Source organism: Lichenostomus cassidix, chromosome 11 (genome assembly GCF_008360975.1).
Source record: "Lichenostomus cassidix isolate B80296 chromosome 11, HeHo_3.0, whole genome shotgun sequence".
NCBI lineage: Eukaryota > Metazoa > Chordata > Aves > Passeriformes > Meliphagidae > Lichenostomus > Lichenostomus cassidix.
In genome coordinates, this window is record NC_139492.1 from 7,821,033 (window position 1) to 7,844,555 (window position 23,523).

At 44.0% G+C, this 23,523-nt stretch overlaps 1 protein-coding gene across 2 annotated transcripts; it reads right to left on the reverse strand.

Annotated features, from left to right (window-relative positions):
* Positions 1-75: 75 nt before the first annotated feature.
* RFWD3 (ring finger and WD repeat domain 3) lies at positions 76-23,523 on the reverse strand. 2 transcript variants are annotated; one of them, XM_085071721.1, is made up of 13 exons: positions 22,573-23,523; positions 19,961-20,339; positions 18,324-18,565; positions 16,518-16,615; positions 16,223-16,420; positions 13,911-14,002; positions 11,681-11,795; positions 7,376-7,604; positions 6,043-6,193; positions 3,683-3,859; positions 2,852-3,066; positions 2,377-2,594; positions 76-1,719 (listed from the first exon to the last, which is right to left on the reverse strand). In XM_085071721.1, exons 2-13 carry the CDS (start codon positions 20,335-20,337, stop codon positions 1,576-1,578), a joined length of 2,256 nt encoding a protein of 751 aa, XP_084927847.1. In that variant the 5' UTR covers positions 20,338-20,339; positions 22,573-23,523; the 3' UTR covers positions 76-1,575. The 2 variants fall into 2 exon arrangements, with proteins under 2 accessions (XP_084927847.1, XP_084927849.1); XM_085071723.1 differs by lacking the exon at positions 22,573-23,523 and adding an exon at positions 22,095-22,465.

Here is a 23,523-nt window from a genome sequence, read left to right on the forward strand (position 1 = left end):
GGGAACCCTTGGTTATGTTCATAAGACATGCAGTGAATGTCACTGAGACCTATTTTCAAAGTACAGCAGCACCAGTTATATATGACAATTATAAAGACTTTATTTTTACAGTATAAAAATATAGGAACAAAATATTGTACAGAAAAATATAAAGTTAAGTTGAGATCTTCTCAGCCCCACTTAAGAAAAACAGGATCGCATTGTGCAAGCCCCATACTTCAGATAATAAAATTATCCTGGCAGATGAAGTGGTGGCACACTCAATTTGAATGGGACTGCTGCACACCATGTCCAGAGGCAGAGGTGTGCCAAGAAATAACCTTCCAGCACAGGGAACTTGCCTTGCTGCTTCCAACATCTTTGCAAGTTTGACTTTGTTGCAGTCAGTTAAAATGGAACTGAAAGCCCCCTTCTCCATGATCTGAGCTGGAGATAAACACCCCAGTCCTAAGGGTACTTACAGTAAGATGTTAAAACCCACCTGCCCACACATCCCCAAGATGTGATCCCACCCCACGGGCTCACATTTACACAAACCAGTGGCTGCAGCACACTCACACAAACACAACTGGAAGCTCTCTGTGACCAGTTGTGAGCTGGAAACTGATTTAAGGAATGCAAAAGGTCAGTAAAAACAAGCTGATCATATCCCTGAGCTTCCACCAGTTCCTCAAAACAGAAAAAAAGCCAGCTCCCCTACCCTCAAACAACAAAAGCAGCCAGCATTCTTTTCCAATGTAATGGCTGTTTCAGTACATTCCTGTCTTTAAGGAAGAACACTGTGGACTGCAGTAGCCAACAGCACAAGAATCATCTCACTCTTCTTTACCTGTACTTCTCCAGTACTATTTTCATTTTCAGCAACCAAACTATCCAAGTTTGCTTGCAGGTAAAACAGGAAGGAGAGAAGAGAAAGAATTAAGGAATTACAGTGCAAGTTATATGCTCATGGAAAAAAACCACAAAGAAAAAAGGTCCTCTGTAGATTTTCCAATCCTATTCTCTCTATGGCCCCAAAACAGGATCCATCCTTGTTAGGGAATCCATCCTTGTTAGCCAACTGACCCTAGACCTTCAACAGAACATTGGGAGCATGTTCCCCACAGCAGTGAACTTGCTTTTACACTGCGTATCAGCAATGCTACGAGATGCCTTTTCATCAACCAGTAATCACAGCAGGATTCCACAAGAAAGTGCAGTGGGAGTCTCAGGTCTTCAAGCTCCTCTTATTTTATTCATTTGTAGCAGAGATTTGAAAGTCCCTGTGCTGTATTCACAGTGGAAAAAAAAAGTGCAGCAACACACACTGGAGACACTCCAGGAATTACTGCTGTGCTGAGGCAGCTTGTGGTGTTTGACTAAAAAAATGAAAAAAGAAGAAACAAGGGCAGGCCTAAAGAGAAATACAGAAACAGAAAGGAATTGCTCTGGGCACCAGTGCATCCCAGTTCCTTCCACTGCCAGAAAGGTGCTGTAATGGATCCTGTCTCCAGTAAGCAGCAAGTTCAGGACTGAGCAGTTGTGTAGGGTTATCAGCAGCATATTTGGACAGTCTGTGGCAAGTGCAGGGACGGCTCATTGCCACTTATAGATATTCACCATCTTCTCTGTCAGAGTAGCCAAGAGGTGGGTTTGGTTCACTTCCAAGGGGCAGATATCCAGCACAGGCAGGTCAGCTGGCAACTTCTGCAGCAAGGAACCACTTCCAGCATCCCAGAGCTGTGGGAGGGACAGACAAGGTCAAGGACTGCAGGATTCTCCCTTCCTACCCAGAAGAAATCTTCCTCTCTCCAGAAAAGATTTTCTCAATTAACTTATAGGACCCTTTCTCTACTTCTACACCTTGTTTAAATGGTCTTTAACAGACTCACAGCATGATGCCACCCTGACCACCCTTTCTGACCCCACTCATGAACTCTCATGCAATCTGTTGTCCATCTTCTGCTTTTGGGCTGCCTTTTCATACAAAGCCCAACCCTTCTCCTCCTCTTCCCCATCATTCCTAAAAAGCCTGCATCTTTTTCCTGCAGCACTTACCACACCAGCTATCCCACTGAGTCTGTTATACCATTCAGAGGGCCCAGTTGTGTCACTGTGCCCAACCCCATTCCCCTGGGGGACAACAGAGGCTCACTGCCTACATACCCCTTGACGGATGGGGACCACAGGCCTTGGCTAAGACTGGGAGTCCCATACTATCAGGAAGTTACACTTGCCACAGCAGTACAACAGACCAACTAGCACAGGGCAATGTACATGACAAGACAATTCCCAGATCACAAAATCATCAAATCACATTGATGGTGTGACTGATAATGCTTCTCTCCTCATAATTTAAATAATCCCCTACACCACACTGAAAGGAGCAAGACATACCAGGGCAGAATTGGACGCCTCATCACCAGCACACACAAACACACTCCCATCATCCTCCGGGCTCTGGAAAATGGCATTTTTGGTCAGCAACTTGCAAGTGGGCCCAGCACTGAAAGTCTGAACCGGGTTAGAAGAACACACCACATCTTCAGAGGCCTCTGTCAGTGGGCTGCAAGTCAGTTCCATCATCACACAACGCACACATGGGTTATTTTTACCTGTGGAGTAGAAATAAGAGGTACATTTTGAAAAATGTACTCACAGATAGGCTTCAGCTGTAGGAATACAAGCAGCACCACCCTGCAGCTGTCTCCTTTTGCACACCCCCAGTTTTTATCTACGTGCAGATACTCATTGCTCTGGTGAGAGCAGGTGCTGTTTCTGCTGAGCCCACAGCACCAAAGCTGGTGCCTAACTCAGCCCAGAGCAGTGAGAAGCAGTGGGCAGAGCCCTGCAGACACACCCCAGTACCTACCAGGCCTGTACGTGGCCAGGCAGTGCCGTGTGTTGACCTCGGTTTGGAGATCGATGCAGCCTCCAGGTTCCAGGGGCAGGTGATGAGGCCGGTAGGAGTTGCCAGCTTTCTGTTCCCAAAAGCAGGCTCCTTCCAAGGTCCCAGCCAAGATTCCACCGTAAGGCAGTGACGCTGAGGCCATCCGGGGCAGGTAGGACAGCGATACCATGGGGCATCTGCAAGGGTCATTGGCAAAAGTCAGTGCTGTCAGCTGCAGCTCTGCTGGTGTCCTGTTCGCTGCTGCTGAGCTCCACTTCTCCAATTGCACAGTGAAGAAAGGGCCTAAGCAGGCTACGAGATGGTCCTTCAAGCAAGGAGTCCCAATGGATGTGTCAAGTATAAATGAAGTTCAACTTAACTACTGAGCCTTATGTTTTACAGAAGCTCCAGACAGCACACATCAGATGAGCACAAATCAGCATTTGATTCCCAGAGTATAAGAAACAGAAGCATCAAAATTTTACGCCTCTTTGTGATTTGTCCTTTCAAAACTAAATACTAAACCCAGCTCCAAAACAAATTCAGCTTTTCTGCTCATGCTGCACCAGTAGGTCTATTTCTGACCCTTTTGTGCTTTAAAAAGAGCACAAGTGCTTGGCACCTGCATAAGTTTTATATATACACCATACAACGTTATGAGAAACTTCTCACATTTGTGCTAAATGTGAAATTTTGAACAAGAGATTCACATAATACAATTTAAACTACTGCAACTGTTGTGTGATTTACGGAAGAAGCTGTGTTTAACTTAATGCATATTAGTTGAAGGAATGACAAATCCTTCTGCCATACCTGGACTTCTGAGGGACCAGTTCTTGGACGTGAGAGTTGGTGTCTCTCAGATCATATATCATGATAGAGCCATTGACTAATCCAGCATAGACATAGTTTGTATCATCAAGACACCAGCAGCAGCTCCACACAGGACGGCCAGCATTGTATGTCTGCACCACCGTGTTTGTTGCCAAGCTGCAGAAGAAAAGCAAAGTGTTGGCCAGTTGCACAAGCATCTACTGATGAAAAAACAGCACAATTAAAGTAAGCTAATCTAGCTTTTTTAAGTCTTTAGACAAAAGCATCTCTTTGGACCAAATTCTCGATTAACTCCTCCTTTACTCCAGACATGAATCTGAAAACCCAAACAGAATAATCCCTTGGATATTGTTAAATGATTTATAATTCTTCCAGGCCAATGCTTCTTTTTCCAGATTGATCTTTGGAGACTGGGAGAGGAAATCACACAGCAGGGTCTCAGATGCCTCACTGGAAAGAGAAAGCTAAATTACTTTTCTGGAAACAATTAGGAGAAGCAACTCTGGTGTAATCCTGTAATACCATGTATTCTTGAGATCACAGGGCTCAACTCTTCAGATTACATCTCTCACTAATTATTTCCCCTCTTTGTACACAAGAGGAACAGTATTTATGCCAAAAAAGAATCCAATTTAAGACTGAGATAGTGAGTGGAGTAAGAACAATTGGAAGCAAATTCATAGTACTCATTCTTCCTTCTACAAATTCAGTTTCTAAAAAACAGAGGAGTCTACAGAGGGGCACAACCCACAACAGCAGGTGAAGTTGGTGTCAGACCAGGATGTACTTGCAAAGGGCAGCATTGTCAACATGCATTTGCACACTGAGAACAGCAAGAGACAGAAGACTGCACATATCAAAGTAACTCCAGATATCCTTTGTAACACATGTGCTTCTCCCTGGGGAAGGTGATTATGCTCAGGACTCCAGAGAAACAAGTAATTGCTTCCAGGTAAGTGTAAGGGGAACAACTATAAAGACCTAGCTAAGGAACAGGGAGTTTGATATGAGAACGGTGACTGAATCAAAACAACAGGACAAAAAAAAAAAACCCAAACAAATCAAAACAAATTCACAGTGCTATTTTAAACAACTGCAAGTCAGAGCAGGAGACATAAAGACTTCTTGGATAATTATTTTGGGGAAGATGACTATGAAATGAGTAATTAGAGAAGAAAGATGATCAAAGGAGGACTATTCTTTCAGAGGGAGACCAAAAAAGTATGAAGATGCTGCTGAGGCAAGCACCTAACTCCAAGACATTCTGGGATCAAGCACAAAAGCAAGAGGATTACAAGCTCTGAGGCAGCCAACCAGGTAGTGAGAGGAAGATAGGGGAGTCAAGTGTCTGAGCAGACACTGCAATGAGAAGTCACTCTTCAGATGAAACCATTAAAAGAGTATCAGCCTAATCAGTTAGAAATCTGACACACTGACTTAAGCAGAGACAGTCTTGTTTACTGTTAACTAGTCTAGCAAATGTTTCAACATGGTTACAGGAAAGTAACATTCTGTACATCTTGGTTGAGGGATTACATTTTCATTTTTTCACTTGTGGGAAAGAATTGCGACTAATCAGCCACACAACAGACACTTATCCTGTCTAAACCAATACTGACAAACAGATTGCACAGAGATGTTACTATAGCTCAGTAAGCATCAATCAGCCAATAAAGTTTTAAAGCACTGTAAGATTAAGACTGAAGAGCAGCAGAGCAGCAAGAAAACACATTCAAAAGGTGTAAATTTTAACAGGACTGGACACATTTTTCTCTCAGTCTCTGCATAATTAGTCTCCAACCTGTTGCTCTAAAGTGTCTGCTAGCTCTAGAGAGCCACTAGCACATGCTCAACAATATCCCAGATGAATTCCATGATCTGCAAGAAGTTTAAAATGGGGGAAAACAACATCAGTGCAGGGAAAGAGTCCAGCCTAACCACCCCTTATTTCTGCTTTATGCTATACAAGTTCCAACGCTTCACATTTCCCTGCAGTAACAGAAAACCAAATGGACAGTAAATGTCATGTTTACATATTATGTTACATTTATTCTCAACACAATTAGCCAATCTGTGCTGAACCACTTGTTTTCCACCAAGTTCTCCCCAGGCAAACTATCAGGGAGAGGTAGCTCCATGCACCTCCACCTTAAAGATGCAAAAGTACCAGTAAGTCCTCCCCTCCATTTGTTCCCATATGCGGAAAGAATACGCAGACCTGATCTCATCTTTGCAGCGTCTTTCAGAAAGCAGAATAGCAAGTGCTGCAAGACAGAACAAAATCCAACCCAGCCTCCTGCACACAGCCAAACCCCACAGGGACAGGCAGCAGGGCTCACCTGGTGAGTTTGAGAGTGCTGTCCAGGGCAGCAGAGAGCAGCAAACCATCTGCTCGAGTGCCGAAAGCCAAGCCTCGAATCTGTTTACTGTGGATGGGGATGTACTGACTGCTCTTCAGGTTGGCCAAGCTCATCATCTTAACACCACAACCTGACACAGAAGAAGGGTAAAGCAGGTTAGTGCAAAGCAGCATATGCATAGAACTTGCTATTCTATGCCAGAACTACAAAGTCTGTATTGAAGCCTGTGGTGGGATGGTCATGTAAGTTATTTGCTGTTGTGGATAAGAACCACCACAAATCATTCTTTAATTTAAATGGTAACACAGCTAAATCCTTAAGGATCTCAGCCAGCAAGAGCAAATTCAGTATCAGTGTTACAATTCTTGTTACAAGGCCTGCTGCTCTTCAGCCAGCTTCTTCAAAGGTTCTTGCCCTGATAAAACCACACAGAGCAGGATTACATGGCTATTTAAAAGAACAAGCATCACAGCAAAGAATGGTTACAGGTGAACTTAACCTGTGTGCTACAAGAGTCATCACAAAGCCTCCATTCAGAGATTCAGTCCCTGGATGAAAATGCCAGGCAAATGAGACCAGTTAAATGCGGAAAACCACTTTGTTATGCCTAGATAAGGCACATTAACCTCAAACCCATTAACCAAATAAAGTAAATTTTGTCAGTCAGAAAGCATTTCGCAAATAAGTGCTCTCAGACTCCTAATGCCACATCTATTGCACTGAACAAGCAACTGGCACTGGTCCAGATGCCAGGTCACTGGCCCCTGGACATAACAGTGAGACAAAACCAGGGCTGCCCGTGACTCCTTGGCTTCCTGTTTCCTCATTAAGAAACAGTGCTTTAAGCATTCATATCAAAAGGATTTTGCTTTTGGTTGGTTTTGGTTTTTTAAGAGTATTGACAAATCAGCTCCATGTGGACCAATCCACCTACAATTCAGGAATCAGTGTTTCTCACTTAACCCCTGGAAGCTTCTCTACAGACCCCACTGCCTGGCCCCTTGCTCTTTCAGAAGATCCACTTTTGCAAGGATTACCAGACATGCCTTTTACCTTCTTGTGGATGTGGCATTCTAGCAGGGGAGCCAGAGAGCCTCTGCTAGGACTCTGCCATAGAAGTGACAGGGGAAACAAGCTCCTCTGCTAGGCAGAAGCTACCAAGGCAGGGACCAGATGAACTATGGGGAGTCTTATGAGTATTCTGTTTCCATGGCATGTGCAAAGGTCCAGCAGAGAAACACGAAGCAGGGACAAAGCAGAAACGACATTAACTTTTACTTATGAACCCCCAAATGTTGACTTGCTTAATTACCAGGAATAAAAGTAGACTGTGGAGAGGGCTGTGACACCACAAGACAACTCAGTGAGTCACAGTATGCCATTACTCTGCAGTTCCCGGTCTGAGACACCAAAAAAGCCTTTTCCAAGTGGTACTTGCGCTGGCTGTGGCTGGAGGGGAGGCTGCCTGGGAGGCAGGTACGGGAGCTGCCAGGTTGCTGTGAAGTGCTCACATTGTACTGGGCCACCAGAGCCTTCAGCTCCTGCAGAGAAAAACCCCAAAGAGCTTTAATGCATCACCAGCAGTGTTAACTCTCCGTGTTCTCTGCTCTGGATGCTCCAATTGTACTTGCTCTTACATAAAAGTGGGTAATACAGTCCCATTTCCATGCTATTCCTGAAGTGCTACATTTCTAAGTCCGTGGCCTATGACAGTGAGCAGCAGAAGCATTCAAATGCTGCGTGAATTCTGGCAGAATGTACTCAAAGTCTGTTATTGTACGTATTACACCCTGTGAAAGAGAGGACTCTTGAGCAACACATAAAAGCCAGTAACAATTATTACCAGACCAATGCTGTTTAGAAGAGAATGAACTGCCAAGTCTTATGTGCTGCTAAACCACAAGAGATTGTCAATTAAAACCATTTTCCAGAATTTCCAGAATGCCCCATAAAAAAATAAAAGCCCAAGATTCAACATAAAGGGCGTTGCAGGAAACAAGTCAGTCTATTTAATGACGATGACCCTGTTCTTGTAAACCCTGTGCAGCAAATTCCAGGAACGACACAACTCTCAAGAGCTCCAGTCCTGTTTTCTACCACCTCCTCCCCTCTTTTCCTCCACCCCAACTGATGAATGCTCAAGGATGCTCAGCAAAGGCACGACCAAGAACAGCTTCCATGAGGAGCAAGGTATTCCTTGAATTCCTTTTTCTGCTGAGATCATCAGGAGTGAGGTGAGAATGCAGGTAGGGGCACCAGCATATTGTGAGTCAACCAAAAGTGTCCCTTCCCCAAAAGCATTTTGACCATCTTGTAATCCAAGGTCAAAACCAGACAATGCAGAATCTCAGGCATATTTAAGAGGGAAGGTATACTGAAGGAAAATTGCTGCTTGCTTTCTGTTGTCTGAGCAACACAGCTTCTGCTTCAAACACTATATAATCTTTAAACAATTAAGGGTCACAGGAGTGATATTATGAATGTATCAGTAACTGCAAGTCAGCCTCAATACTGAACCAGCCTCCACCACTTAACTCATATTGAAGCTAAGGCAGCAGTTTTCAAAGAGGCAAGATCAAAGATCAAGCTCTACATTAATAGTTATCAAGACCTATAACTTTTGGAAGCTGCTCAAGAGGAGAGCAGTTCTGACACTTTACAGAGGTCTGATCTGTTTGGCATCAAGCACATTGTAAATGTCCCAAGGGAATATAAAAATTAAAAAAAAAAAAGGAAGCTGAAGACTCCAGGTGACCGCATTAGAGCAAGAAAGGACAAAACAACCTGGGGGAGGAAGCAGGCGTGTGAGGATTGTCAGGATGCTTACAATGAAAGCTGTAGCTTCAGGCTTAGAGTAAGCAGCCAGTGAAAACACAGGTAACTTAGAAGAAAGAAACTTATAATCAAAAATTTAGTAAACTCATTATTTCTGAAAGGTGAGGGGAGGAGACCACCACCACTGGGGATCAGAAGAGATTAAAATTATTTGTTGCTCTGGGGACTTTACAAAATTCTCCTTGTCACCTGCACTCAACATTCAACTGTCACACAAGTTATTAAAAAGGAAACCAGCCAATTAAAGTCACAAGGACTATTAGTACAATGTTTACATTTAAACACAAAGGACAAACCCGGCAGAACCAGGAAGTCTTACTGGAGGCACATTACCAAGGTGATTAAAAATGTTGTGCTGCAGACAAATTCCACTAATTGTGCTCAAAAGAACACTCAGTTCATTATATAAATCCTATACTTTCCTTTAAGGTGCTTTGCAGAGTTTTCCTGATGCTTCCCCAGACATCAGCTGGAGGTAAACACAGAGATCACAAAGATGAACAATTTTTATGCAATAAAACAATTAGGTTATTTTTTTTCTAGAGGTATTGGATACAAAAGTTTTTATTGATATTTCGCCATTCATTTTTTTGTGGATGCTCTGAAAATCCCATTTTAAAAAAGCTTTTCCATTACATCAAGCAATATAAACTGATCTCTGCAAGGCTCACAATTAAATTTGCTTTCTTCTCCACAGCAGTGTGAAGCCTCCTGTCATTTCCCTGCCAGTTCTCCTTTTCCTGCTCCATACTTAAACAGAGCTACTGCTTCCCATGTGCAAAAATCAAATCTCCTACCCTAGCTGATCAGTGGTATTAATACCAGAAACCAGAGATAGTTTGCTTATCATTAGCTACTTTTACTGCAAATGCTGGCAGATTCAGGAGGAATGACAGATGCAGTAGCTCACATCTCATTCTCAAGTTCTTTCTGCTCCCAAAGGAAAAACATTAGGTAAAAGTAAGCTGTCACCAGCACTGATTCCAAAAGACAAGCCTGAACCTGCCATGTGATGGGCAGGACACAGCTCAGCACAGCCCACACTCCTGAGAGCTTTCTTCCAGAGCTCCCCTCAACATCAAGTTCCTTCTCTCATGTATTTTCATATAGGTAAAGACTTAAGACCCATCAATTTCCTAGTCTCAGTCATGTTACATACTTCAATAACAAATAAAATGAACAAGACTGTTAATGGGTAGGAGCAGGGAAAAATGCACACAAACCTAAAAAAAGGTCATAAGTAGTGCCATGATTGCTGCTGGTTACAGCTCAAGAGCATTAGTGACAAAAAACCCTGAACAACCCAACCCTACACTGCAATCATTCAACCAGGTCTGGACTAGAAACCTCTCAGCCTAAATGTTTCTGTGCAAGTAGTTGCTTTACTATATGACTTCTCATAAAACAAGGAACTCATTAGGCATCGGCTCAAAATATAATCAAATAAGTTGAAGACTTACTGCAGACTTCCTGCTGAGGTTTTTTTGCTCCTCAGTAGATTGTTTTACTTTCAGTTTATTCATAGTATAAACAAGCACCTTAAAATTGCTTCCAGCATTTGCATTAACCACTACAGGACAATGATGAATGCAGTATAAATACTGAAACAGAGCTTAAAGAACACAGGGTACTTAATCTTTATAACATGTGACTTCAGTTACACTGAATACTCCATCATTTAACACCAAATGAATTGCAGGAAAACATTATGGACCTGCAGTTTTATCTTATTTGCATTTTTCTTAAGCCAAAGTTTGAAGTGGACCAATTTTCTTATTGGTGATGGTGAGCATATGGCTTCATGCAGGAATTCAGGCAATTTATAAAGCCTTATCTTATGTCACACAGGAAGACTTCAGCAAAGATGTTTAATGTACACATACGAATAGCCAAGGCTATTAAAAAAATCCAGGAATAAAGAAAAGCATAAAATTAGGCAGGCTGCTAGACAGTGAGAGGATATCATCTGCCTCATACAACAAAAGGTAGCAAACTGGCAATGAAACTGGCTCTTGGAAAACCTAGCACTGGTGGAATACACCAGCTAATTCACAGCTGGAAGTACCAGCAGAGTCCATAATTTATAGGAGCTGGGATGGTTTACAAAATATCTCAGTATTGCATAAGCCAGAAGGAAGCTGTCATTTAACAACCCATCATTTACTGTCAGTAATTTGTGTTCTAAGAGGTGCCTCTCAGAAGCTGCTCAGCTCGTACAGCCTCCCCTATTGACAGGCCAGGTCCCATGGTTCCAAAGGGTGCTAAACTGGAATGCTGACTAACCTTCAAAAAAACCCAGACCCCTAGGGCTTTTTTGTTTTCTTTTGATTTTGCAAGTAGCCATGCCTCTTCACAAACTGCTTCTCAAAGGCTCTTAACTAAGTAGTGATAATAGGTTGTATTACAGGTTTGGTATAGAGATTTCCAAAATTTTGATGTAACTACAAGAAAGATGAGGAGAGTAAGTCTGGTTCTGTATTACCAGGCCTTCCCAGGCACCACAAAACCTTATGAGGAACCTGCAACATCAGCAGCCAAACAACTCTTCTGCTGGGCTGCAACTTCAATTAAGTCTTAAAAGCACCAAAAAAAAGTTACTGTAGCACACATGAATATTCCAGCCTGGGATGTTTTTACCAGCTTGGGATGATTCACCAATTGAGTTTGCTAAAACTTGCTGATTATTAAAGTTGGAATCCTGTCTTCTCTCCTCTATGGGAACATGGAAAAGGCAGGTCGAAGAGAAAGGAAATCCTCTGTGTATTTGTAGCATGAGACTCACCTGAACTTGCTTGCGGAGTTTGCTGCATTCATCTGTCAGAACCTGGATCTGGAGACGGCTCTGTGCAGATTCCAGCTCTGCCTGTCTCCGCAACATCTGCTCCTTTTCTAAAGAGCTGGAGGAAGGAGAGAAAAGCAATCCTTAGGACTAGGTATTACCTAGGATGCTTTTCCGTGCCATCAATTCCTGCCCTCTGACTTCATCCCACCACAAGTCCTGCTCAGGCAAATCCACGAGTAACAGAAAACCTGGTGCTGCACTAACCTAATACATTCACCTTGAGATATTCAGTTATGCAATTGTTCTGAATGACTCACAAGTATTGTTCCAACAGCCTTTCTCCTCAACCTCTCCAAAAGTACTAATTTAGTAGAGGAGAGTGAAAGAGAAATCAATTTTCTTTCCCCTACAGAAACACTTAAGCAAATCCTATGCCATCAATGTCCATGTAATGCACCGTGTCAGTAACACAGCACATCATAGCATAACTATATAACAGCAAGATCTTCAAGCTTGTCTCTACTACCAGTAGCTAATCTTGTATTTTAGGAAAATATATCCATACCAGAAAAAATGATACAGATAAATTCTCTGTGAATGCCCATAAAGAAGCCACACTTACTACCTCAACTTGAGCCTAAAAGTGCATACACACCATTTAGCAGCAGCACTTTTGGTAAGTTACTTGAATTTCTCTTTCATATAGGCTTATATGAAGGAATAGCTGAAGTGGGGAAAGAAACACTCCTTAAAATTAGCTGTACACTTGGTCTATGTTGCCTACTGCATTCTGTACTTTGAAAGCTGCAATATTCCAGTTATTTCTATCGCTCATGTGCAGAGAGCTCTAGCTTGCCTAGGTGTTTTCCAAATGCACATACCTAGCCTTGCATGTTCCAAAGCACAGAATTCTGTTTTGTTATAGCTTTTTCATGTGATTTTTTTTCTGCAGAAGAAACAGGTGAAATGCCTATTAAACCATCACAAACACTTTCTTTATGTAACTACCCAGAGCCTGAGGGCTGGTGGGGTTTTTCGAATGTGACAAACAAACCCCATGGTCTTATACCTAATTCAAGACTACGTGCAAACAATACTGATGCATGCACACACACATCTGTGCTCCACTCGTGGCTGTGTGCCACAAAGCAGGCACTGCCAGCAGCTCCATGGACTCACAGGCAGTCACTGCTCCCTGCCTTACAACAAAAATAGGACGCAGAGGAGGGGCAAGGCAAGTGGGGAAGGGCTGCAGTGAGGTTCTGAGACACAAACAGAAATCAGACAAGTACCTCTCCATGAGAGATAACAAGATTTAAACACCCAAATGCCCTCTGTGCTTTTGCAAAAAACATTATATACAATTTATTTTGGTGTTAATCCAGTAAAAGAAGCATGACCCTTCTAAAGGTACACTTCAAACAACATCAGGCTGTGGCAATGTGGAGCAAAGAGAGATTCTTCCCTTCACAACTGTTACTCCTCAATCATTTCTGATCTGTAATTACCAGGATAGTGAGGTTTCTGTTGAAAGACGGTCTTAAAAGAACAGTGGTATAGTTGTAGACATGTGAAGAAACCCCAATTAAATTCTATTCAACACAAGATTCAGAGTAACTCAGATATTGCAGCCTTTTAATTTCAGAATAGTATCTGTAACAGCATCTTACTGAAAAGCAACGAGTCCCCATTTTCATACCTGCTTTCCCTTTTTTCAATACAAAGCCTACATTTAAGTTGGAAAGGGGAATCATAGTAATGCTTGCTGACCTTTTGCAAGTTAAGCTACATGAAGAGCTTGACAAAGCAAGATGGAAAGTGACTCATATGAGATATTACTCTGTTTAATGCATGCAGAAAAGATGGCAGAAAAGGTCAGCTATTCACCCTCCTTGCATTCCTAACTACGCCTTGCTTTTCCCATCTAATGATGAATTAGCAATATACAGCTTTTTGGCACCAACTCTGCATGTTCTCCCATGATAACATTTCAGGATACAGCACAAGACAGCTTTTGCTGTTTCAGGGCCACAAAATGCAAACTCAAGAATTCTGTTCCAAAAGAAAATTCAGATGTGCAACACAGCAAGGCCTTTGTTCTTTAAGCCAGCTACACTCCTGATAAACCCCAAGGGAATGCACCAATTGCTTTAGGCAATACAGGAAAGGACGAAGTAGAAACTGGAGTGCAGTTTTCAGCACCAAGTGTCTTTTCATGGAGACTCCTTACCTTCTCATGCGCTCCTGCTCAGTGGTGTCCAGCGCTTTCAACGTGCGGGCGTACAGGATCACGATGTCGGAACGCTTGGCCTTCTTATTGCACTGAAACCAAACACAAGCTCAGTTCATCTACAGGAAGTTAACCATCCACATTATGCATCCCCACAAGTCTCTAGGTATTGTTTTATTTTGATTTGAAGGGAGGGGTTGTCCACTGGATAACAAAGCCACAAACATTTACACAGCATGTTGGCAAGATGCTCCCTCATACAGACACCAGAGCTCTAACTGGGGCTACAACAACAGTTTAAGTCACACATCCTATTGCACCTTTAATAATCCATCTCCTTGCTTCCCACTAAATGTGTTCTGCTAATGCCAGCAAGGCAGCATGGTCAGGTAAGTTCCAGAGACAAAAAAATCCAGATCAGACAAAGAAGAGAAAACAAAAAGATCTAAACGAAAACACCAGCCCAACCTTAGGTTTGAAAACACCAAGACTAGCTGCTTGGCCAACAGACAAGGATTTAGGAACCTCTGAGCATACTCCCAACTCTTATTTCTGTACTGTATTCCTTTAATCAAATTCTACAGGCCCAAATCCATAAAAGTATTCCAATGTTGTATGAAACACTGACATCTGACTGATTTCAGTGACACACAGAGAGTCGGATATTTCAGTAATTTTGTGCATCTAGCTGCAACCATTTAGTACTTTACATTCACTTTAAAAAGAAGGCAAGTAAGAACTTGCAGATGCCATAATTTCTTCCAAGTTTATTGTTTTGCAAGTATTCTTTGTTGATCAGAAAATAAGTGAACACTCAGATTGAGTAACCTCTGCTCATTATTAAAGTGCTCAAACATTAAATTGCTGTGTGCTTCAAATGCAGACTTCTCTATTATTTAGTAGCAGGAAGATAACACAGGCAATAGTCTCAGGGCAGACAACCTCCCTCCCCTTGTAAAGAAGTGCCTTACTGAGCAGTAAATGGCTATGACAGTTTTCCTGGCAGCCAGCAGCTGTCATTGGCAGGATCAGGAATGCTGCAATTTCACAGTAACTTGCACTCAAGCCACTTAGTATACAGACCATGCACAGCAACTCCGGGCTATTCAACCAGAGAACGCCCAGTTGCAAAGGACAGCGACTGAAAATGAAGGGAAGATGATTTAGCTTCAAGGTTCTCTCCAGAGAAAATTCTCCCAGGAACTTTTTAGTATTTATATCATTGGGAGAAAAAGAGGGATCAAGCAACCCTTGAGATGTTAGTGTTCAAGAAAAAAGCACCCACAAAGCTCCAAAGAGGAAAGATGCCAGACAGGTCTCTCAGAATTCTGTCTGGGCCTGAAGTGGGGGAAGAAAAGCTTACACAGAACTGACAGAGTAAGAAAAATCAACTTTGGGGCTTTGCTATGGCAACAGGGATTCTTTAGGTTTAGTCACAGCACACGTCAAGAGGAAGTTTCTTGTTTTGAGAAGGGAATCCTGCAAAGTCAAGCAAGAATACCGAAGCTCTCAAAATGACAAAGCCAAAGAAGCCCTGGGCTTCCAGCCACTGACTCAGAAAGCAGCAGAACTGAATCCTATTTACAAGGTACTCGTTGACCTATTTTTTGTCAACATTCCTTCATGGAAAAAAGGAATAAGGAATGGAAACATCACAGAGAAGTGCAGACCTCATCAAAAGAGATCAGCATTAACCATGGAAAGAAAACTTTCAAAAGCTGATTCACCACTTGCAAATGGACATGAAAATATGTAACTTGCTTCTCAGTTTGCTCTCTGCAAGCTCCCTAGACAACCTGGCCCTCTTAAAGCCTGTGAAAGCAGATGCAGATCAAAACAGAAGATCAATCAACTAAAAACTAGATTAGATGACCTTTAGGATCCTTTCCAACCCTAACCATTCTGTGGCTCCAAAACAGTTCTCAGGCAGATTTTTTGTCCAATAACCGATTCTTTATGTTTAATTAATTGCTTCTAGGAATTCGTTTGCTATTTCCATTTGAGGTGGTTCTCTCCAGGACCAGAGTGGGGCATTCTGAAACCATTTCCAAGTTTAGCACTTGAACTCTCAAACTTTTGCCTCTGCTACTCACAAATGCTCTACTTCAGGGAGAAGAACCAAGTCATAACCCATCATTTAAAGTACTGCTAGTTGTTCCTGGCCTAATAATATCAAAACAGTGGGGTTTTTTATGTCTGACAGCACCTTCACGCAGCAAGCAGTTGTAACAGTTCCAGTGATCACATCTGAGGCACAAGTTAGGCAGCCATAGTAAGTGCTGCTTTCCAGTGCATATAAACATCCATTTTACCTGAGGGCACTTCCCTGCCTGTCCCTTGAGCCACCTGTCAATGCATGTGTAGCCAAAGAGGTGCCCACATCGCAGTGCTGACAGACGGTGGTCCCCAGCATTGGTCCACTGCTCAAAGCAGATTGCACAGGTATCTCCTTCCTCCTCATCTGGAGGTGCAACAGGAACTGACGGCTCCAGTTTCTTTAGTGGAGTTGTCTAGGATTAAAAATTAAAAAAAACCAACACAACAGTTTTAGAAAATGCAGCATTTATCATAAGTAATCTGTCTCCAAAAGCATTTAGTTCACCTTACTTGCTTTTGCTGGACTTCAGCCTCATCTTCATGACTTTCATGTTCTGCAGAAGCTTGAGACAAAGCTTGAGGTGGCTCTGCTTCAACCTGACTGGAAACTACAGAAAGCACTGCTTAAATGAACTGATTCATAATGAGGGGAAAAGGAGTTTTCCTGCTTTGATCTGAAACCATCAGGGCACAGGTTAAGTAGTGACACAGCACAGGTTACACACAAAGCTTCAAATCAGTGCCCTGGACAGAGTCCATAGGGTGTAAGCCCTTCTACACATCAACAGTAGCGCTGAAGAATTTTATGTTTTCTTTTATGAAAAGCAATAGAATTTCAGTGAAAAAGAAGAGGTCTTTTAAGGACAGCAATTGTTATCAGAATTTTCTGACCTGCATGAAACCAACAAATCTGGTCTATAGTTAGGCTGATATAAGGTTATATCCCTGCATCATTATGCCCTGAGAAAGACAGACACCAATATGCAGAAGCTGCTTTGCCAAGGGATCTAAGCATGCATATTTCATGTGCCAAGAAAGCATTTCCCGTATGCTGGCTGTCCATTCACTCTGACTTCAGCAGTTTTCCATCTGGTAATTGTCTGAACTACCATTTCTGCCTATATTCTCCCTATGATTTTGTGATGGGCCTCTGTCAGCCCATCTGCTGAGGCATAGGCACACAGAACTGCTATGTGGGGATCACCACCACTAGCACAGTAAAAAAGGAGCAGAAATCACTGCCTCCCCTTTAGCTCCTGACAAAACAAAGAGTTATTAATCACATGTAGTAATCAAGGTAGATATTCTCCATCCTGTGGAAGTATCACCTAACCCTGACTAATGTCAATAAAGTTTTCAGCCTCTGTGGTTCTGGGCTGTAAGAGGAGCCACTGGCTTATATAAGCATCTAGGGAATTCCAGAAAATCGAACAGAGAGCATATGTTCACACAATATTACACAGCACTTGACAGCTTGAGCTCCTGTCACATGTAAAACTAGCCCAGAGCAAGCAGAATGGATCTGTTCAAAAGATGCCTCATAGATGTACCCTTTAAAAAAAGGTAATGAGGTGGGCTGGTCAATCAAAACCAAAACTGAGGGCAGAGAGTGAATCACAATGACATTCCCTAGAGACTGATAAAAACATAACCTTGTTCTTGTATTCTCTGGGCATCAATAACCTTGACTAGCGAGTTAACTATGTCACTCTTTTCTTAAACTGTGCATGTTCATCACAATGCCACTGAAGTGTGTGTCAGCCTGTGAACATGAGTTTAGCTAAAGAATTGCGAGACAGAGAAAGTTGAGGAAAGAAAAATAAAAAGCACCTCCATCTCCTCAGTTAAGTCTCACAAGTTACAGAAACGAAAACTAAACTGTAGCAGATTGAAATCTCAAATAATTAAAAAATACTGAATAAGATCCTTCTCTGGAAGCAGTCACTGATGTCCAAACTGTGACCTGATGTCTTCAGCAACACTCCTTGATAATATATAATAGTGGAAGCACGGCAAGCAATAATCTCTAAAATTTAAGTTACAAATAATCCTGGAAATGTTCAGACTAAGCAGCAGTCTGCAAACAGCAAAAAGATTGTATTTAACATTATGGTAGCAATCACCCATTGCTGCTGCTGCTCTTAGGAGCTGCTTGCCAGGAAGCCGTGTGGCAGCAACCTGCTCCTGTCAGCTGTGGGCACAAAGATCTCTGAGCACCGTCTGTTGCAAAGCTCGAAAGGATTTCCCTACTGAGTTTTCAAACATTAAGAAAAGTGTTTGAAATCAGTCTCTACACAGCTCAAATACAGCACAAACCTCCTGAGCTCGCTGCTGGAGGTGTCTCCTGGGCTGATGGTAACAGTGGTGCTGCTGCCTCCACTGCTTCTTCCTCCTCCTCCTCCTCAGAAGTGCTGCTGTCAGAGTCACTCACTTCTACTATCTCATCTGGGTGCTGTTCCTGGGTGTCCCTTGCAATACTGGGGGGCTCCAGGTGTGGAACTGATCCTGCAGCTGGCTCTTGGGTCCTGCTGAGTCGAAAGTAATGGTCCAATCCTGCCCTGAATCCAGAAAAGCAAGAAATGAAAGTCAAAGTCATTTCAGGTAGGCTAAAAACTCAGCATGTTTCTCCGTAAACGTTTGCAGGAAAATTCACAGGTTTTGACTGCAGCAGAAAGGTATCATAGCTATCAAACCAGGCCTTCTCTGGTAGGGGAGCAATCCCATAGGACAAACCACTCTGTGAACAATCTGCAGGATCAGCAACAATTCATTTTGCTCAGTTCAAAGAAAGTCTCTTCATTACAACAACTACATTGCCTTCTTTTGCAGGGGAAGAGGATGGTGGGGTTGGAGAGGAGAAAAGCAAAGCAGTATAATTCATTAATAAGCCTAAGGAAACTCCTAATCTGTCTCTCCAACCCTAACACAGCCCTGGTTCCTGGAGCCACTGGTACTATGAAATGTAAAATGCTTGTATCAGAGCCTCATTCCACTGATGACTTTGTGCCTAGTCTTTCTACTTTCCCTCTTCTACTGGAACTTCATCCCTAGACAGAAACATCCTCCCCTCTCCCCCCAACAGTTCAGCTATCATCTCAATTATCCTTCAGATTTAAAAGAGTTTTTTGGGTTGCCTTCCAGCCCTGACAACTACAGTGACCTTCACAGGCAATCTGAGGGTAAGCAATACAGTTGTGTTTAATCAGCTGGGAGGAGAGGAGCTCTTGGTCTCACTGAATTTAAAAGCAATGCTTCAGTTAATTATAATTTCACCCTTGGCATGTACAAAAGCTAGAAAAATGAGAAAAAAACCCAAATAAACCAGAAATTGGGATTTCTTTCTGGCTGGAGAGCATCCCCACTCATCCCCCTTTAATCCCATCACGAATGGTATTAAACAGAGAGGATTTTTCATTTTGTCTGAAAGTTAAAAAAGAAAAAAAAGGCAACAAAAAACTCTACAGAAAAATATCTGTTTGTATGTTTGTGAAAGTTTCTGCAGCAACTGTCACCACAAAATGTCATCAGGCAGTCCCCAAATCAAAGCTGAAATGCAAATCAGAGCACAAGCTCCACTGAGCTAAATGCTGGCTGGAACTGCCGACAGTCAGCACTGCTGCAGGAATCATGGACAGGAATCTGGCTGTGCAGAGGGAACAGTGCGAGCAGAAGCTCTGCAAACAAAGTTCAAAGTGTAGAAGGGCTGAGAAGTCAACACCAAGCCTGCCAACATATGAAACAGGGGGATTCACTCAACAAGGGCTAAGAACCTGCCAAAAGCAAACCAGAAGTCACTGTGCTATTATTGAGCTTAAGAGGTAGGTGAGGTACCCCAGATTTGGCCCCAGCCACACACCTGGGCTGGGCTCCGTAAGTCAGGAAGCAAGGCAGTTTTGAACCAATGCTGGGCTTGAAACTGGGTCTGAACAGCCCTCTGATCATCTCTGCTTTACCTGGCACTGACTGTCCTCTGGGAACCACCAATTCTCTGCTGCCTGAGAGCTCTCCTCACTTGCAGACGCTGTGTGAGCTGTGGCACAGGCAAGGGTTGGTCAAACGCCCCTTGTAGCCTCTGCAGCCCACTGGGGGCTGTGGCAGGACTTAGTGGTGGGTCAGACTCTGCAGCTGCTTCCCTCATTGTACCAGCGCTGGGTGTGACAACAGCATCGTCAGCAGGAAGGGCTGCAGCGCTGCCTCCTCCTTCACTGAGCATGGGAACATGGGAAGAGAGTGCTGTGTGACCAGAGGGCTCCAGGGGAAGTGTTTGGAAGTTCTCCACTGGGTAACCAGCCACTGGTTGGAGATCAACTTCCATCTCTTCTTGAGCCATTTCTGCAAAGAGTTGAAGAAAATTAGTATTTACTTGCAAGTGCACACCCTACTTTAGCCTGATGGGAGCAAGAATCAGGTGCAGCACTCAGTGACTACAAAAGCTTTTAGAATTCAGAGTTAAGAGAAAATTTGTCCTTTTGCAGCAGAGCTAAACCACAAGTTAATACACATATGTGAGCTGGAAGTAACCTTGCAGAGTCCTGGGCTCAAAGTCTTTGGCTCAACAGCAGCTAGCACCAAAGGCACATTGCAAAATCAACTTAAATAAGCATTTAGATGAGTTTGCACAGTTAACGTTTTCTTGCTGGCATAATTTACTTGCCATGTAAATTCATGTGGATTTTGGAAAAGGGAGCTTGGGAATATTTGAGAGACTCTTGCTGGTGAGCAGCACTGCACAAGCACCGATAAATACTGCCAGAAACAAGGTCCACGGCAGTCCTTTGCTGCACCTGCTCTCAGGAGGTGAGCTGATGTTCAAGTTTCTTCAAATAAAATTCCCTTATCATAACAGATCACTGTGACCCTTACCCAGAGCTCACCAAACAGCCCTTCAGGTATTTACCAACACCAGCCAAATCCAGAAAGGGCATCCCAGCAGAACACATGACTGAGACATTATTGGTACCAAGTTATCTGCAGCATCAGCATTTGTGGTTCCATCTTCAGACCAAGACAGGATAAACATGAAATTTGCAGTATATAGTGCAATATATAAATATATATATATGCATATATATTATTAAGGATGGTTGACCCTCTACAACTTTGGCATATGGATTTCAGGTTATCTCCTGAAAAGGAGTACTACCTTAGGGTTTGAATAAAAACAGAGGAGACAACAGTTTGGGCATTATTAATTCTTATGCTGCTGTCAGCCACCAAATTAAGACAACTTTGGTCACACTGTTCTTACAACACAAAACATTTATTATTGTTATCATTAATTTCATTAATTGAATGAATACATGCACCAAAAAAATCACAAAAGTTCTTCATTGGAAGACGTGTGTAGATTAAATTCTGCAAGCTTTTGAAAGTCATTCACATTCTCCAAAAAGTACTTAAGCAATCATCAACCTGAAAGGCCTTGGGAATTGCAGATCTTTAGCATTATTTAGGAGTCCAAAGCACACACCAAACTGTATCCAGCTAGGGCTGTATAAACAGGGCACAAGCTACTTGTAGTATAAAAAGTAGCTAGAAAATGTATACAAGAATTAATAAAGGAGGATGTACTAAAGCTCAAATATTTTTATAGACTATTTAAGAAATTCTAACTTATGAGTCTTTCATCATTCTCATTCTAATTACCAATTCAGCCTAAGGAAGGCCAAAAATAGGTGCTGAATGCCACTTCCCACAAGAACAGCTGCATGGCCAAGACATGATAATATTCAACAATCAAGTACTGCTTCTCTAGTCCTCTGTTCATGTTTGTGACAGAATTGACACCTATAAATATAATAATTGCTTTATTTTCACCATACATAGAACCATGATGTTAAGGGGTTGGAAGAGGTTGGTTAAAGATACATCCCAATCCCCTCTGCCCTGGGCAGGGACATCTCCCACTAGACCAGGTGTTCAAGGCTTATCCAACCTGGCCTGGAGCACCCCCAGGGCTGGGACATCCCCAGCCTCCCCGGACAACCTGTTCCAGTGTGTACATTAACTGGGAGACTTATAAAAACCTTAATACTGGCATTTTCACGGTTACATCTTGAAACTCGGCCCAAAGCACCAGCTGCCTACCGGGCAGTCCCGGGCAGAGCTCGCAGACAGAAAGTCACCACAAATGAGTTTCCTGGGCCCACATAAGAAATCCCGAGAGCTTCCAGGGGGCAGAGCTCCGCTGGCAGCCTCAGGGCTCCCCAGGGCTGAAGGCTGAAGCAGCAGCTTCCCCTTGCGGAGCGCACACAGGCCCCGCTCCGCGAAGGGTTCTGCCCTACCTGCTTTGACACCAGGTTTAAAAAAAAAAACACCACCCAAACGAAACACACGCTCCACAAGCGGGGGTTCTCTGCTGGCTTTTTCACAGAGCTCGCCTGTTGTAACACCGAACCCGCCGCAAAAAGGGCACGGGAGAGGGATGTCCCCCCTCCGGCAGCCGCAGGCAGCCCGAGTGCTCGGCTGGGGGACTCGGACCGGACCGGCGGGAATGAAATGTGCCGGGATCTCGGCCAGGGGGTCCCATCCCGGTCCCACCCCGGCCCCACCGCCCCTCTCTCACCTCCGCCAGGCCCAGCCGCCCGCTCGAGCGCCGCGCCGCCCCGCCCCTTACGCCTTATTGGCTGGCCTCGACCCCCGCGCCTGCTGCCATTGGGCGAGCCGGAGATAGTTCCGCCCTCTTATTGGCCAGTCGGTCTGTCCGTCTGTACGACGGACCTGGGGATGACCGGGGCGAGAGGCAGGGCAGTAGAGCCTCCTCTGATTGGTCAAGGCGCCTCAGGGAAGGCTAGCTGATTGGGTAAGGAGAACCCTGACGGCATAGGGGGCGGGGAAAGAGGGGAGGAGCGAGATTTCATTGGCGGAGCCGCAGAGGCGCGAAAAGAGCGGGAACGCAAATTGATTCAAAGCGGGGGGGGAGATGGGCGTGGCGTTGCTGTGGCGACGGCGCGGCCGCGCTGGGGTGGGCCGGGAGAGCCGGGGGGGAACTGGGAAAGTCCGGGGGAACCGGTGGGGAGGCAAAGGGAAGTCTGGGGGGAAGCTGGGGGCAGACCGGGGAGAGCCGGGCGGAACCGCGAGGGAAGCTGAGGGGAACCAGGGGGGAACCGGAAAGGATTTGGGGGGAACCGGGGGAGAGCCCAAGGCGAGGCGGAGGGGCTGCAGAGGAGCCGGGCCCAGGAGAATCACAGAATGGGTCAGGCTGGAGGGGACCCAGTGCGTCATCTGGTCCCACTCCCTGCTCAAGCAGGATAGTCCTAGAGCACGTTGCACAGGTTGTGTCCAGATGCTTCCGGAATATCTCCAGTGAGGGAGACTCCACACCCTCTCTGGGCAAGGTTCCAGTGCATGATCACTCGCACAGTAAGGAAGTTCTTCCTCATGCTCAAGTGGAACTTCCTGTGTATCTGTTTCTGCCCGTTGCCTCTTGTCCTATTGCTGGGCAGAGTTTGGTCCATCCTCTGGGAGCTGTCTTCAAATACTGGCAGACACTGATGGCGTCCCTTCTCAGTCGTCT

Coding starts and splice junctions, on each gene's coding strand:
- RFWD3 (XM_085071721.1), bottom strand. CDS start 20,337: ATGGCTCAAGAAGAGATGGAAGTTGATCTCCAACCAGTGGCTGGTTAC. Junction 6,194..7,375: donor ACAGTCTACTTTTATTCCTG/GTAATTAAGCAA, acceptor CTTCTGTGTCAG/GTTGTGGTGTTAAGATGATG. Junction 2,595..2,851: donor CCTGGCCACGTACAGGCCTG/GTAGGTACTGGG, acceptor TCTACTCCACAG/GTAAAAATAACCCATGTGTG.